Below are 13,833 nucleotides of genomic sequence, written 5' to 3' on the forward strand. Positions count from 1 at the left end.
ATGTGGGATATAAAACAAAAAGCAACAGCAGCCCAGCTGGTGTGACTCAGTGGTTGAGTGTTATCTATCCCATGAATCAAGAGGTTCGATTTCCCGTCAGGGCACGTGCTCGGGTTGCAGGCTCGATCCCCAGTAGGGGCATGTGGAGGCAGCTGATCCAGTGTTTCTCTCATGGATATTTCTATCTCTCTATCCCTCTCCCTTCCTCTCTCTCTAACATCAGTTAAAAAAACATATTTGCCCAGCTGGTGTGGCTCAATGGTTGAGCATCACAGTTCGATTCCCAGTCAGGGCACATGCCCAGGTTGTGGGCTTGATCCTCAATGTGGGGCCTGCATGAGGCAGCTGTTTAATGATTCTCTCTCATCATTGATGTTTCTATCTCTCCCTCTCCCTTCCTCTTCGAAATCAATAAAAATATATATTTTTAAAAACATTTTAATTGCCCTGACCGGTTTGGCTCAGTGGATAGAGCGTCGGCCTGCGGACTGAAAGGTCTCAGGTTCGATTCCGGCCAAGGGCATGTGCCTTGGTTGCAGGCACATCCCCAGTAGGAGGTGTGCAGGAGGCAGCTGGTCGATGTTTCTCTCTCATCGATGTTTCTAACTCTCTATCCCTCTCCCTTCCTCTCTGTGAAAAATCAGTAAGATATATTTTTAAAAAAAAAACATTTTTAAAAAAGCAACAAACAAAAAATGTATAAACACAGACAACATTATGGTGGCTACCAGAGTGGGAAGGGGGTACAGGGGAAGATGAATAGGGTAAAGGTGGGTCAAATATATGGTGATGGAAGGAAACAGGACTTTGTGTGGTGAGCATACAATTGAATATACAAATGTATCATACAGTTGTATACCTGCAACTTATATAATCTTATTTACCAATGTTACTTTGGTAAATTTAAAAAAAGAAAGAAAGAGGGCATTTTAGATGCCTGACTCAAAATCTTTTGTCCTCAATTAAAAACAAAACAAAACACAGAGATGGAGGTCTGATTTAAAGGTGAAGAAATTGAGGCCCAGCCCTTGTGAGAATAGTCAGAGAATAAGTCAAGAAGGATAGAATCATAAAAACATAGTAATTCTGGCATAATAATAATATTAAGCATATGTGCTGGGCACTGTGTATCTGGATGGTCTCCTTTAATCCTCATGTCCTTTTGAATAAAGGAATTACCTTTTTCTTTTCATTAAAAAGAGTTGAAATTGAGACTTAGAGGTTAGATAACATCTAGGGGTTCTGGATAGGAGTAATAGTCTGTCCTGTGGTTTTGTGTGTTTTTTTTAAACAAATCATATTATCTAATATGTTTTCAACCATTAGCCGTTCCTATCAGTTTTGCTGTCCAGAGAATCTGACTCCTCATGGATGAGTGCTAAAAGGCATCACTGACAATGTCTTGGGGAGGGTGGGCATGATGATCTCCAGCAGTGTGTATATGTTAGTCATATCAGGCTTTAGGCAACCTATTTTATACATTATTTTTTGAAAACATTGAAAGCATCATTGACAAGTATCCCACTTTGCTTCAAAGAAGTTTGAAATACCTTTGCCTTTGCTTTTTCACAGAGTATGCTGAATAAAAATGGTTAGAGAGGCTGAAGGATGGCATGGGGAGTGAAGCACTGGACAAAAGTGACAAGCCTGTGAAGCAGACAGCTATTGATTTATGCAGTAATTGCATTCTGAGAAAATAATTGAAATCCATTATGCCAAGTGCATAGTGTACAAATCCCTTTGAAAAGCAGTTAGATGCCATCTAATCCCAAATCATTTAAAAACAATTTTGAAGTACCCAGAATTCTAAAATGCCCTAAGCAGTTCATCTCTTAGTCTAGAAGAACAGGGAAATGGATGGAAAATAGTGTTTTAATGCTGTCTTTCCCTCATATGTTATTTTTAATTGTGTGACTTAAATAGTATTAAATTGCATTTTAGATATGGACAAATCTGGGAGGTAGGATATATTCCCTTGAATATTCTGAAACACACCAAACATAGGATATGGAAGAAACCTCTCTTTAATTTTTTTTATTTTGACATAATTTCAGGCTTTTAGAAAAGTTGCAAAAGTAGTATAAAAAACTATCATTACCCAGATTTCCCAAATGTTAATATTTTACCATGTTTTCTTTCTTCTTTTCTCTCTATATTAAATGCTTATTATTGTACCAGGTACCTGTTCAAAGCTCCATTTGAAGAAATGAGGGTGTGAGTTTATCTATGAAGGTATTATGCCACACAGAACTACAAGGCTGGGAGATGATCTCAGGCTCAAAAGAAAGTATAGAAAGGGGTTTCAAAAGATAGAGACAATTATTAGATCTTTTTGGATTTATGGCATCCTTTTTGTAATTACATTGAATTTTATTTTGAACTACAGAATACTCCCTGAGACAATCAAATAATTCCAAGGATAAGAATCACTTGAGTCACAAGGATGAGTTATGATATGTATGTGATGTGAGAGTGAAAAGACATAATTAAAAGTTAGACACCCCCCCCCCAAAGAAATTGGAAACAGCACCAGAATATAAAACAGAAATCAAGGACCTTAGACCTTAGAAAAGTAAAAAGTTAGGCAGCTACATGGAAATAGTTGACCTAAAGAAGAAAGGTATCAGGACGAGGCTTAAGAAAGCAATTACACAGAGGAACAAAGGATTAAAAGTCCTCAGAGAAGGAAAAGGAAACCTTAATAATAGAGTAGAATAAATTGAGAAAGAATTTCGCATGAATAATTATATTTTTACTTATAGCCACAAAGGTCATATTTCTATATCTATATGGCTGCCTTTTTGTGGGGTAAACTCTAAATATGCATGCATTCTCTTTCATAGAGAATGTCTTTCATAGAGCAGAAGTTTCTAATTTTAATGACGTCCAGCTTTGTCAGTTATTTCTTTTCATGGATCATGCCTTTGGTGTTGTATCTAAAACACTGTTGCCATACCCATGGTCGTCTAGATTGTCTCATGTTATCTAGGAGTTTTGCATCTTACACTTAGGTGTATGATATATATTTTGTTGATTTTTTACAGAGAAAAAGGGAGAGGGATAGAGAGTTAGAAACATCGATCAGCTGCCTCCTGCACACTCTTTATACTGAGGATTTGCCTGCAACCAAGATACATGCTCTTGACCGGAATCGAACCCGGGACCCCTGAGTCCGAAGGCCGATGCTCTACCCATTGAGCCAAACCGATTAGGGCATATCTGTAGATTTTTAAAATCAGGTTGAGGAAGTTTCCTTCTATTCCTAGTTTGTATTTCTTCTTTTTAAAAGTTGAATAGTATTGCATTGTATAAATATTCACATTTTGTTATCCATTCACCCATCAGTGGATAGTTGGGTTGCTTCTACCTTTTGGCTATTGTGAGTTTTGCTGTTAATAACATGGATATGTATAAATAGCCCTTTGAGACTGCTTTCATGTTTTCTAGATATAGACCCAGAGTGAAATTGCTGGGTCATATAGTAATTCTTTTAAGTTTTTTTTGAGGAACCAATATGCAAAGTTTTATATACAGGTATGTTTATTGCACTTATGTTTATAATAAAGATTTTGGAAGCAGCAGCCTTGCCATGTATCAGTAGGTGATTGGTTGCATAATTATGGCACATCCTACAATGCAGTATTCTGCAGCTATTTAGAAAGGTCTGGTAGATCTGAATGTTTTGACATATCAGATGTCCAGGTATATTGTAATAAGAAAAAAAGCAAACTATAGAATAATATGTGTAATATGAATGTTTTTATTTTAAATCATATGCGTGTATGTATGCTTTTAAAAAGTTTTTTTTTTTTTAAAGATAATGCACTTCTCTATAGTTGTTGGGGAAAGAGGGAACAGATTATAAGTGCAGTAGAAGAGCAAATCTTTATCTTCTTTATAAATTACTGCATCATTTTAGGGTTTACAAGAAGCACAGTTTATTAGCAGAAAATCCAGTTTGAATGATAGCAGTTTTTTGGGGGCGGAAATTTAACTCCAATTTGTCTATGAAATACAAAGAAAATGTTAAATATTTCATTTACTTATTAAGTGTTTTCATGTCTATAGTGTCAAATGTCAAGTCACTGGGATCTTTTAAATATCTTTTTTTGTTATATTTAATTGTCTTTTACTGTTATGTATAATATTTGAGTATTTAGTGTTTTGTGACCTCAGGTATAAAATTAGCACAGTGAATTTCCATCAAAAGGTATTATATAAGGAAAATATTCTACCATTTTTTGGTCATATTTGAATGGTGCCTCCCTTTTCCCATGACTTGGTATCGTGAGGTATGTAGTGAAATCAAAGGTTTCTCCTGCTCTTAGGGAAAATATCACTTAATTTAAGTATTGTGTTACATTACACACTGAATTCTGTTCTTTGTCTTTTTTCTGACAGTAGATCTACATGGAGGAGCACGGAGTGACCCAAACTGAACACATGGCTACCATAGAAGCCCATGCAGTGGCCCAACAAGTACAGCAGGTCCATGTGGCTACCTACACTGAACACAGTATGCTGAGTGCTGATGAAGACTCGCCTTCCTCACCAGAGGACACCTCTTACGATGATTCCGACATACTCAACTCCACAGCCGCCGACGAGGTAACAGCCCATTTGGCTGCTGCAGGTAATGTTTGTATTGGAAGTTCTTTATTTTTTGCTTAACTCTGGTACCCTGCATATCTGGAAGAGCCTAGGATGTAGGCACTCTCACATTTATCTTCATATTGCATCTTCACAATTTTGTTTTAAGCCTTGGATTTTGTGCCGGTGCTATATTGAGACTTAAGTCCTAGAATCATATACTATTGGTGATATGACTTGTCTTGTTTTTTGTTTAATTTTTTCATTTTCATCCATCTTAACGATCTTTTGACTTTGAACTGAAGCATTTAGTCCATTTATACTAAATGTAATCACTGATATATTTAAGTTCAAATTGATCGTGTTTACTGTATGCTTTCTCTTTATCTCACTTGTGCTGTGTTTTCTTTTCCTTTTAGAGTGATTGAAAGTTTTTATTTTTCTCTTGTTAGTTTGGAGGTTATATATACTTTTGCTATTAGGGGTACTCCTAGAAATTATAACATACATACTTTACTTATGGCCAAGTATTATATAATTGATACTTGTGTCCTCTTTAGGGATAATGGAAGTTTCTTAGAACACTTGAACTTCTTTCTTTTAAATTTTTATTGAATTTATTGGGGTGACATTGGTTAATGAAATTACATAAGTTTAAGGTGTATAGTTCTATATTTCATCATCTGTATATTGTATTGTGTGTTCATCACCCAACGTCAAGTCTCCTTTTTCACCATTTATTCCTCCTTTATCCTCTTCTACCTCCCCCCACCCCACCCCTCTTTCCTTCTGTTATCTGTGTGTAGGTGTTTTGTTTTTTTCCTTTTTTAAGCAATTGTGGATGGGATTGTTTTCTTAGTTTCCCTTTCTGATAGTTCATTATTGGTGTATAAAAATGTAACTGATTTTGTATCCTGTTACTTTACTGAATTCATTATCAATTCTAGTAGTTTTTTTGTGGAGTCTTTAGGGTTCTTTATACAGTATTATGTCATCTGCAAATAATGACAGTTTTTCTTCATCCTTTCCAATTGGACTGTCTTTTATTTCTTCTTCTTGTCTGATTGCTATGGTTAAGACTTCCAGTACTATGTTGAATAAGAGTGGTGAAAGCAGACATCCCTGTCTTGTTCTGATCTTAAGGGAAATGCCTGTAGTTTTTGCCCATTGAATATGTTAGCTGTGGGTTTGTCATATATGGCCTTTATTACGTTGAGGCATGTTCCCTCTATTTCCACTTTGCTGAGAGTTTTTATTGTAATTGGGTGGTGGGTTTTATCAAATGCTTTTTCTACATCTATTGGTATGATCATGTGATTTTTATCCTTTATTTTGTTTGATGTGATATATCAAGTTTATTGATTTGTGGTTATTATACCAATCTTGCATCCCTGGAATACATCCAAGCTAATCATGATGTATGATCTCTTTAATGTATTGATGAATATGGTTTGCTAATTTAGTTGAGGATTTTAGCATCTATGTTCATCAGGAATATTGGCCTATAATTTTCTTTCTTTGTAGTGTCCTTATCTGGTTTTGGGATTAGCATAATATTGGCCTCATAAAATGAGCTTGAGAGTCTTCCCTCCTCTTGAATTTTTTGGAATACAGTAAACACAATTTTGTGGACCTAGATTTATTGGTCTTTGGATTTAACGGGCAAAATTTCCAGTCCATATAGCATGTGTGAACATTAACATCCTATTAATTTTAAAATGCTTTTAACCAAAATTTGCTTATAAACAAATAGGTTATTTTGTTGTTGTTGTTCGTGAATAGGCCATATGTTGGAAAAAACACTAGTAATTTCGCCAACATAAATAAATATTGCATATCTACACCTATAGTCTACATATTTAAATCCGAGAGTCACTGCACATAGACAGTGTTCGGCCAATGATTATCACTTGATCACACCACATTGCATGCTAATATTTGTTGCTTGTTTATCTGTCATTATTTTTTCTTTTTAAATATATTTTATTGATTTTTTACAGAGAAGAAGGAAGAGGGATAGAGAGTTAGGAACATCAATGAGAGAGAAACATCGATCAGCTGCCTCCTACTGGGGATGTGCCCACAACCAAGATACATGCCCTTGACCGGAATCGAACCTGGGACCCTTGAGTCCGCAGGCTGACGCTCTATCCACTGAGCCAAACCGGTTAGGGCGATCTGTCATTATTTTTTCAAATAGGTTTTCAATTTCTTGCTTTCTCTCTTCTCCTACTGGCACCCCAGTGATGTTAATGTTGGTATCCTCGAAGTTGACCCAGGGGCTCCTTACACTATCCTCATTCTTTTGGATTCTTTTTTCTTTTTTGCTGTTCTGATTGGGTGTTTCTTGCTTCCTTATATTTCAAATCGCTGATTTGATTCTCTGCTTTATGTACCCTCCTGTTGATTTCCTGTAAATTATTCATTTCAGTTAGTGTATCCTTCAGTTCTGACTGGTACTTTGTTATACTGTTGAGGTTATCACTAAGTTTATTAAGCATCTTTATAACCATTGTTTTCAACTCTGTATCTAATAGATTGCTTGTCTCCATTTTGTTTAGTTCTTTTCTGGAGTTTTGTTCTGTTCCTTCATTTGGGACATGTTTCTTTGTCTCTTATTTGGCAGCCTCCTTGCATTTGTTTCTATGTATTAGAGTTGCTACATCTCCCAGGCTTGGTAGAGGGGCCTAATGTAAGTATTCTTAGGGTCCAGTGGCACAGCCTCCCCTATCACCCAACCTGGGTACGCAAGGTGTGCTCCCCCCACTCCCAACCCCTGTGTGGGCTATGTACACCCTCCTCTTGTAGTTGAGCCTTGAATGCTGTTGGCATGTCAGTGGGAGGGATCTACCCCATGGCTGTTCAGCTGCAAGGACTGGATGTGACCACTGACCTCAGACCACTGTGGAGGATCAGCTGTGCTGGAGCCCACCTCACAGAGCAGGACTGACTTCAGTGGGGCTCTGGTGCCTGCTGAGCCCACCCCTTGAGTGTGTCACTTATGGAGGTCTTTGTTTTGGGTGGTTGTGCTTCGAAATGGCTGAAGATATCCACTGGCTGTGCTGGCTCTGGGGCCTCTCAGGAGGTGCAGCTGCCACCTGTGTTCTGCCCGGGGCCACCTGGCATGAGCTATAAAGTGATCTGCAGATGACTGCTACTTGTGCTGGGCTTGGTGGTGCCCAGGCAAGGCCAGTCTGTGAACTGCTGCCTGGTGCTGAGCCTACGGCCACTTAGTGAGAGGTATGGGGCATGCTGAAGCCAGATCCTGCGTGTTTAGGAAAATCTGAAGCCTTGTCTGGAAAAGCTACGGGAAACAGCTTGGGTGGGCCCAAAAGTTGGGTGGGGTGGAGCCTCAGAGAATCACCAGGGCGGGGCAAACTCTGTGAGCCGGGTTATTGGAGTCTCAGATATAGCGCCTGCCTGCTTGCAATGTGGAGGAAGGGCTCAGTAAAGAAACAATGGCCTCTGCCAGTACTTAGGTCTGGGAGAAAGCTGCCCTGATGTCAGACAGTTCAGTTCCTCCTCATAGGTCTCATGTCTTTCAAGCTGACGCACCAAGGCTGGAGCTCAGAGAGAATGAATCTGAGTAAGTCTGTGCAAGGGCCCTTTAAGAGGAACTGGGTGGGACTCCAGCAGCCTTCTAGCGCCCTCAGCCTCATTCCCCACTGGTTTTTATAGCCAGAAGTTATGGGGACTTCTCTTCCTTGCTCTGGAACCCTGGGTTGGGGGCCTGGTGTGGGGCTGGGACCCCTCACTCCTCAAGAGGGACCTCTGCAACTGAGATAGCCCTCCCAGTTTTTATCTGCCACACGGGGGTGTGGGACCAGCCCATCCGGCACCTCTACCCCTCCTACCAGTCTTGCTGTGGCTTCTTTAATTCCCTAGTTGTAGGACCTCCAGTTAGCCAGATTTCTGGCAGTTCTGAATGATAATGGTTACTCTATAGTTTAGTTATAATAATTTTGATGTAGTTGTGGGAGGAGGCGAGTATGCTGCCATCTTGACCAGAACTGCCTACTCGTTATATTTGAATGAATGCTTGATGCTGTGTTTGGAAGATGAATTTTATTTATTTATTTATTTACTTACTTACCTTTATTATTTTTTAATCCTCACCTAAAGATATTTTTCCATTGATTTTTAGAGAGAGTGGACGAGAGAGGGAAAGACAGAGAGAGAGATTGATGTGAGAAAAACACATCGATTGGTTGCCTCCTGCACAAGCCCCGACCAGGGCCCAGGCAGGGGAGGAGCCTTCAACCGCGGTACATGCCCTTGACTGGAATCGAATCCGGGACCCTTCCGTCCACAGGCCCAGGCTCTATCCACTGAGCCAAAATGGCTAGGGCAGGAAGATGAGTTTTAGAAGTAATTTGGAGAATAACCATGTATGGTGTCAGATGGGTATGAGATTTATTGGGATGATTGCTGAATTATATAATGTCTAATCACTGGCTTGTACACCTGAAACTAAAAATATTGCATGTCAACTGTAATTGAAAAATTAAAGTAAAAATAAGAAGTAATTTGATATCTAGAATAATATTAACCTCCTCGAGAGGATTTTTATTTGCTTCTGCCAGGTGTCTGAGGGCACTAGCAATCCTGGATCATCTTAATCCAATTTAAGGTTTTAAGACTTTTTCTGGGCCACTAAATTATTTAAAGCTGAGCTATACTTTGTACCATTCTCTTTGTTATTTACATTGTATATTTAGCATTATGTGGAAGATGCTTAAACCATACTTGGGTGGATCTGATACTGTATTGGGCTTAGATGTTTAGGAAAAACTGGACAGGAGATCAATGATCAGGAATAGCCAAAATACAACATCTTTTTAATAGATGCTGTATTTTAGGGGAGGAAGATAGATATAATGAAGAATAATCTTTTTACCATAAGTTATCTATTGTATACTTCTGGAATGGTGAATTTAAAAATAAAGCTTCGTAGCAGCAAATCACATGAAATATTTGTAAAATACATTTTTGAAGTTCTTATACGTTCCAGAAGAGGGCATCCTAACATCGTGAATCCAGGTCAGCTTCTTTCCTGGATGCTTTTGAGACAGTTTTGCTGTATTACTGTACTGTATTGTCATAGTGGAAGATTAGGAAAGGACTTTAGCTTAACTCTTTTATGTGGCAGATATGCAAACTGAGGCCCAGCTGGTAGAAATGATTTACTATACAATCATTCAACAATTACTTTCTATAGACTCTATTTCTATATATAGGTACTATGAATAAGACAAGCAAGAGCTTGCTACTAAAGGTGTTTACAGACCAGTGGTGGGAGAAGGTATATATAATAAAGTAAGATATTTTCAGAAAGTACTGAGTGCTCTGAAGAAAGTAATGAAGTAAGGTCAATGAAGAGGAAGGGGTAATAGGGAGCTGCTTTTTCTTATCCTATTTCCCTCCCTCCACTGAGGTAACCTGTTCTGTTCTGCATTTGGTCTTTATCTTTCTCTTCCATTTCTTTTTTCTTTTTTTTTTTTAAATATATTTTATTGATTTTTTTACAGAGAGGAAGGGAGAGAGACAGAGAGTTAGAAACATCGATGAGAGAGGAACATCGATCAGCTGCCTCCTGCACATCTCCTACTAGGGATGTGCCCGCAACCCAGGTACATGCCCTTGACCGGAATCGAACCTGGGACCTTTCAGTCCGCAAGCCGATGCTCTATCCACCGAGCCAAACCGGTTTCGGCTCTCTTCCATTTCTTTTATGTTTTTGCTGTATATCAGTAAATAATACTTATCATTGCTTTGCATGTTTTAAGTTTTATATGAATGGTATTACTCTGATGTTATCATTTTATAACATTATGTTTATTCATTTGGTATTCTTTTTCTGAGATTCATGTTGATAATATGACTATATGTTTTCATTTTAACTGTTGTTTGGTAGTCCATTATCTGGCTGTTTCATATATTGGTAGAATACTTAGGTTGTTTATAATATTTTGCAATTATAATTGCTGCAAATTAAAATCATCTTAAATATTTTCTTGTGCATATTGTGAGGGTTTCTCTTGGCATTGGTTTTCAAACTCTTCTGACAATATTGCACAGTAATACATTTTACATTGTTATCTCAAATGCACATAAAATGAAATAACAGTTTTTCATGAAGTAATACTTACCCCCTACTGCAGGGAACACAATATCTGATATGTTCTATTCTCTTTCACTTTATTGCATTTTATTAAAAACAAAACAAACCAAAAAATTATTTATGAGCCACCATAGGGTGGAAACCTGCAGTTTGGAAACCATTGCTTGAGGATATACCCAGGAAGGAGAGGGAATTGGAAGGCAAGGATCAGCACATTTTCAGTTTTACTAGATATTCCAAATGTCTTTTCACATTGTTGCATTAATTTACATTCCCATAAGCAGTGTACTAGAGTGCCTGCTGCTTCTAGTCCTCACCTTATTTGGTATTATCAATCAGTTTTCGTTTTGGCAGTTTGGTGGGTATGAAATAGTATCTTACTATTGGTTTAATTTGCTTGGCTCTGAGGTAGAGGTTTCAGCCAGTGCAGGAAGACAAGATACAGCACCATTTCAGATCTTTATTGACTGTTCATTTTCTTCTTTTGCCTATTTTGCAGAGAGTTAAGTTCTAGGGATTTGCTGTGCAACATTGTGCCTATATTTAACAATACTGTATTATACACTTAAAATTTTGTTAAGATGGTAGATCTCATGTTAAGTGCTCTTACCACAATTAAGAAAATAAAATGTTGGGAAAAATGTATCATTAAGATTTTTTCCCTCTCCCAGCTGTTTATGATGAAAGGTGGATAAAAAATCATTCATTTTACTTGCTTTGGGTCTCTTTTAGAAGGGTTTATTTAAGTCAGACTTATACTACTAAACAGCATTAGAGCAGCAGAAGATTTCAGGAAGGCTTATTTTAATTGAGCCACTTAGAACATATGTAACATTTATGCCAGTATAAATGTGAAGGATTAAACTTAATTTTTATTTAAGCCTTTTATGGATTCACAAATAAGTATACCGGTGGGTCATCTATTAAAAATAAATATATAAAAAAGGCCCAGCCAGCATGGCTCAGTGGTTCAGCATTCACCTATGGAACTAGGAGGTCACAGTTCAATTCCTGGTTAGGGTACATGCTCAATTCCCAGTGTGGGGCGTGCAGGAGGCAGCCAATCAATGATTCTCTCTCCTCATTGCTGTTTCTGTCTCTTCCTCTCCCTTCCTCTCTGAAATCAATAACAATATTTTTTTAAAAAAGGAATGTCTTTGATATGTTTGAGATTTCATGAATCAGAGACTCCAATAGTTCTCAATGGCCTACTTTTATTTTAGTCATTAGTTTCAGGGCAAAACAGACCAATTTTTATTACCATTTTTTCCCTAGAGTGGGATAGATTTTCATCTCTTTCCTACCAGGATGCTTTCATCATTTTGACCTTTTGGTCAACAACTCCATTTGGAGCACAATTTTCTGATATATAAGAGAAAGTTTCTAATTCAGTTGATACTTGTTCAGATACTCTACTCCTCTTATAGGTATTGTTGTTAGAATTCCAAGTATGAGTGATTATGTCTGACTTCCTTAATTTGGCTGTCACAGGAATGTAAATGAAATTTGAAATCTGTAATTTTGTTGTTGTTGTTGTTCTGGCAAGCTTCCTCTCAATGTTGCAATATCATCTAGCACCTGTGAGAATATTTCCTTAGCAGTATCAGTATACTGGCAAAACAAAACAAAAATCATTATATAAAATTCAAGCTGGTATGTAGTGGGGAGGCATGCCATTCACTTTTTTAAAAGATTCATTTTTTAAGTTTTATTGGTAGATTGAAATATAATTCATGTTGAATAATAGTGAAATATATAGATAATATCAGGAATATTTTATATTTATTGATAACATATTAGGAAATAGTGCTACCTTTTTTTGTAGCTTTAATTGTGTTCTGTCTTGTATAGTTAACAGGCTCTGCATAATCTCAGCACATACATTATTATTTCAGGTCCTGTGGGAATGGCTGCTGCTGCTGCTGTGGCAACAGGAAAGAAACGGAAACGGCCTCATGTGTTTGAGTCTAATCCATCTATCCGGAAGAGACAGCAAACACGTTTGCTTCGGTGAGGGCGTTTTTATCCATATTGTTATTTCTCAAATATTTCATGGGGTGGACGACACAATTAGAACATACATTATTAGGTTCACCAAAGATACCAAGTTAGATCCCTTGATGACAAAATTAGACCTCAAAGTACTCTTACAAAACTAAATAAATGCTACTAGAACTATGACTAACCAATGTATAATATTACATTAATTAATTCAGAAAATTTATATGCCTGCTATGTGCCAGGCATTGTTCTAGGCTTTGGGAATATAATAGTGGACAAAACATTCCATTAAAGAGTTTATATTCTAGTGAAGGGGGAAAAAAGTGAACAAATATGTAATATGTCAGATGATGATAAGTGCTATGGAGGAAAATGAAGTGGAGAAAGGAAAAATAAAGGTTAGGAGGTTAGGAGGAATATGTAGTTTCTCTTTTTTTAATAGGGTTGGTCTGGGAAATGCTCATAAGACCTTTGAACAGAGACCTGAAGTAAGTGAAAAGGTAACCGTGTTAATGGGGAAGGAAGAGCTTTTCCCCTGGGGAAATGGGGAATGGAAAGGAGAAAGGTTCTCAAGCGGGAAAGGAACATGATAGTCATGTTTGAGGAATAGCTAGAGAGAAAATGAGAGAAGGTATGGTCAGTAGTAGTGGAGAGTCACATCATGAGGTCTTTTGGTCCAATACTGGGGCTTTGATTCTTGCACTGAGTGAGGTGGGAAGTCAGTGAAGGCTTTTGACCAAAGCAATGATATGGTCTGACGTATGTTTTAAAAGGGTCATTTAGGCTACTGTATTGACAATAGCCTCTAGGAGTATAAGAATGGAAACGGAAACCAATTAAGAGGGTAATGTAGTCCAAGCCAGAAGTAATAGCGCCTTTAAACCAATGTAGCAGCAGCAAAGGTGGAAAGAGGTAGTCAGGTTTTGATTGTATTTCAGATCAGCTCCAGCATGATTCATTGATGGATTGGATGTGGGATGTGAGAGGGGGAAAAGGCTGAAGGGTGACCTCAAGTTTTTTGGTCTGATTACTGGAAGGATTGAGTTGACACTTACCAGAAGAGGAGCAGGTATGGGGTTGAGGGCAGAATTAGGAATTCGGTTTTGCTTAAGTTTATGATA

General features: G+C 37.7%; 1 protein-coding gene across 7 annotated transcripts in view; it reads left to right on the top strand.

Annotated features, from left to right (window-relative positions):
• NRF1 (nuclear respiratory factor 1) overlaps positions 1-13,833 on the top strand; it is a 133,629-nt gene that overhangs the window by 47,396 nt on the left and 72,400 nt on the right. For 6 of the 7 annotated variants that reach the window (XM_059711777.1, XM_059711782.1, XM_059711783.1 and 3 more), the window contains exons 2-3: positions 4,402-4,633; positions 12,607-12,721. In XM_059711777.1, the coding sequence (XP_059567760.1) occupies positions 4,411-4,633; positions 12,607-12,721 (338 nt within the window). In that variant the 5' untranslated portion in view covers positions 4,402-4,410. The remainder of the gene's footprint in view (positions 1-4,401; positions 4,634-12,606; positions 12,722-13,833) is intronic. The other variant, XM_059711778.1, reaches the window with a different exon arrangement.

The sequence above is a fragment of the Myotis daubentonii genome, chromosome 10, assembly GCF_963259705.1.
Source record: "Myotis daubentonii chromosome 10, mMyoDau2.1, whole genome shotgun sequence".
Classification (NCBI taxonomy): Eukaryota; Metazoa; Chordata; class Mammalia; order Chiroptera; family Vespertilionidae; genus Myotis; species Myotis daubentonii.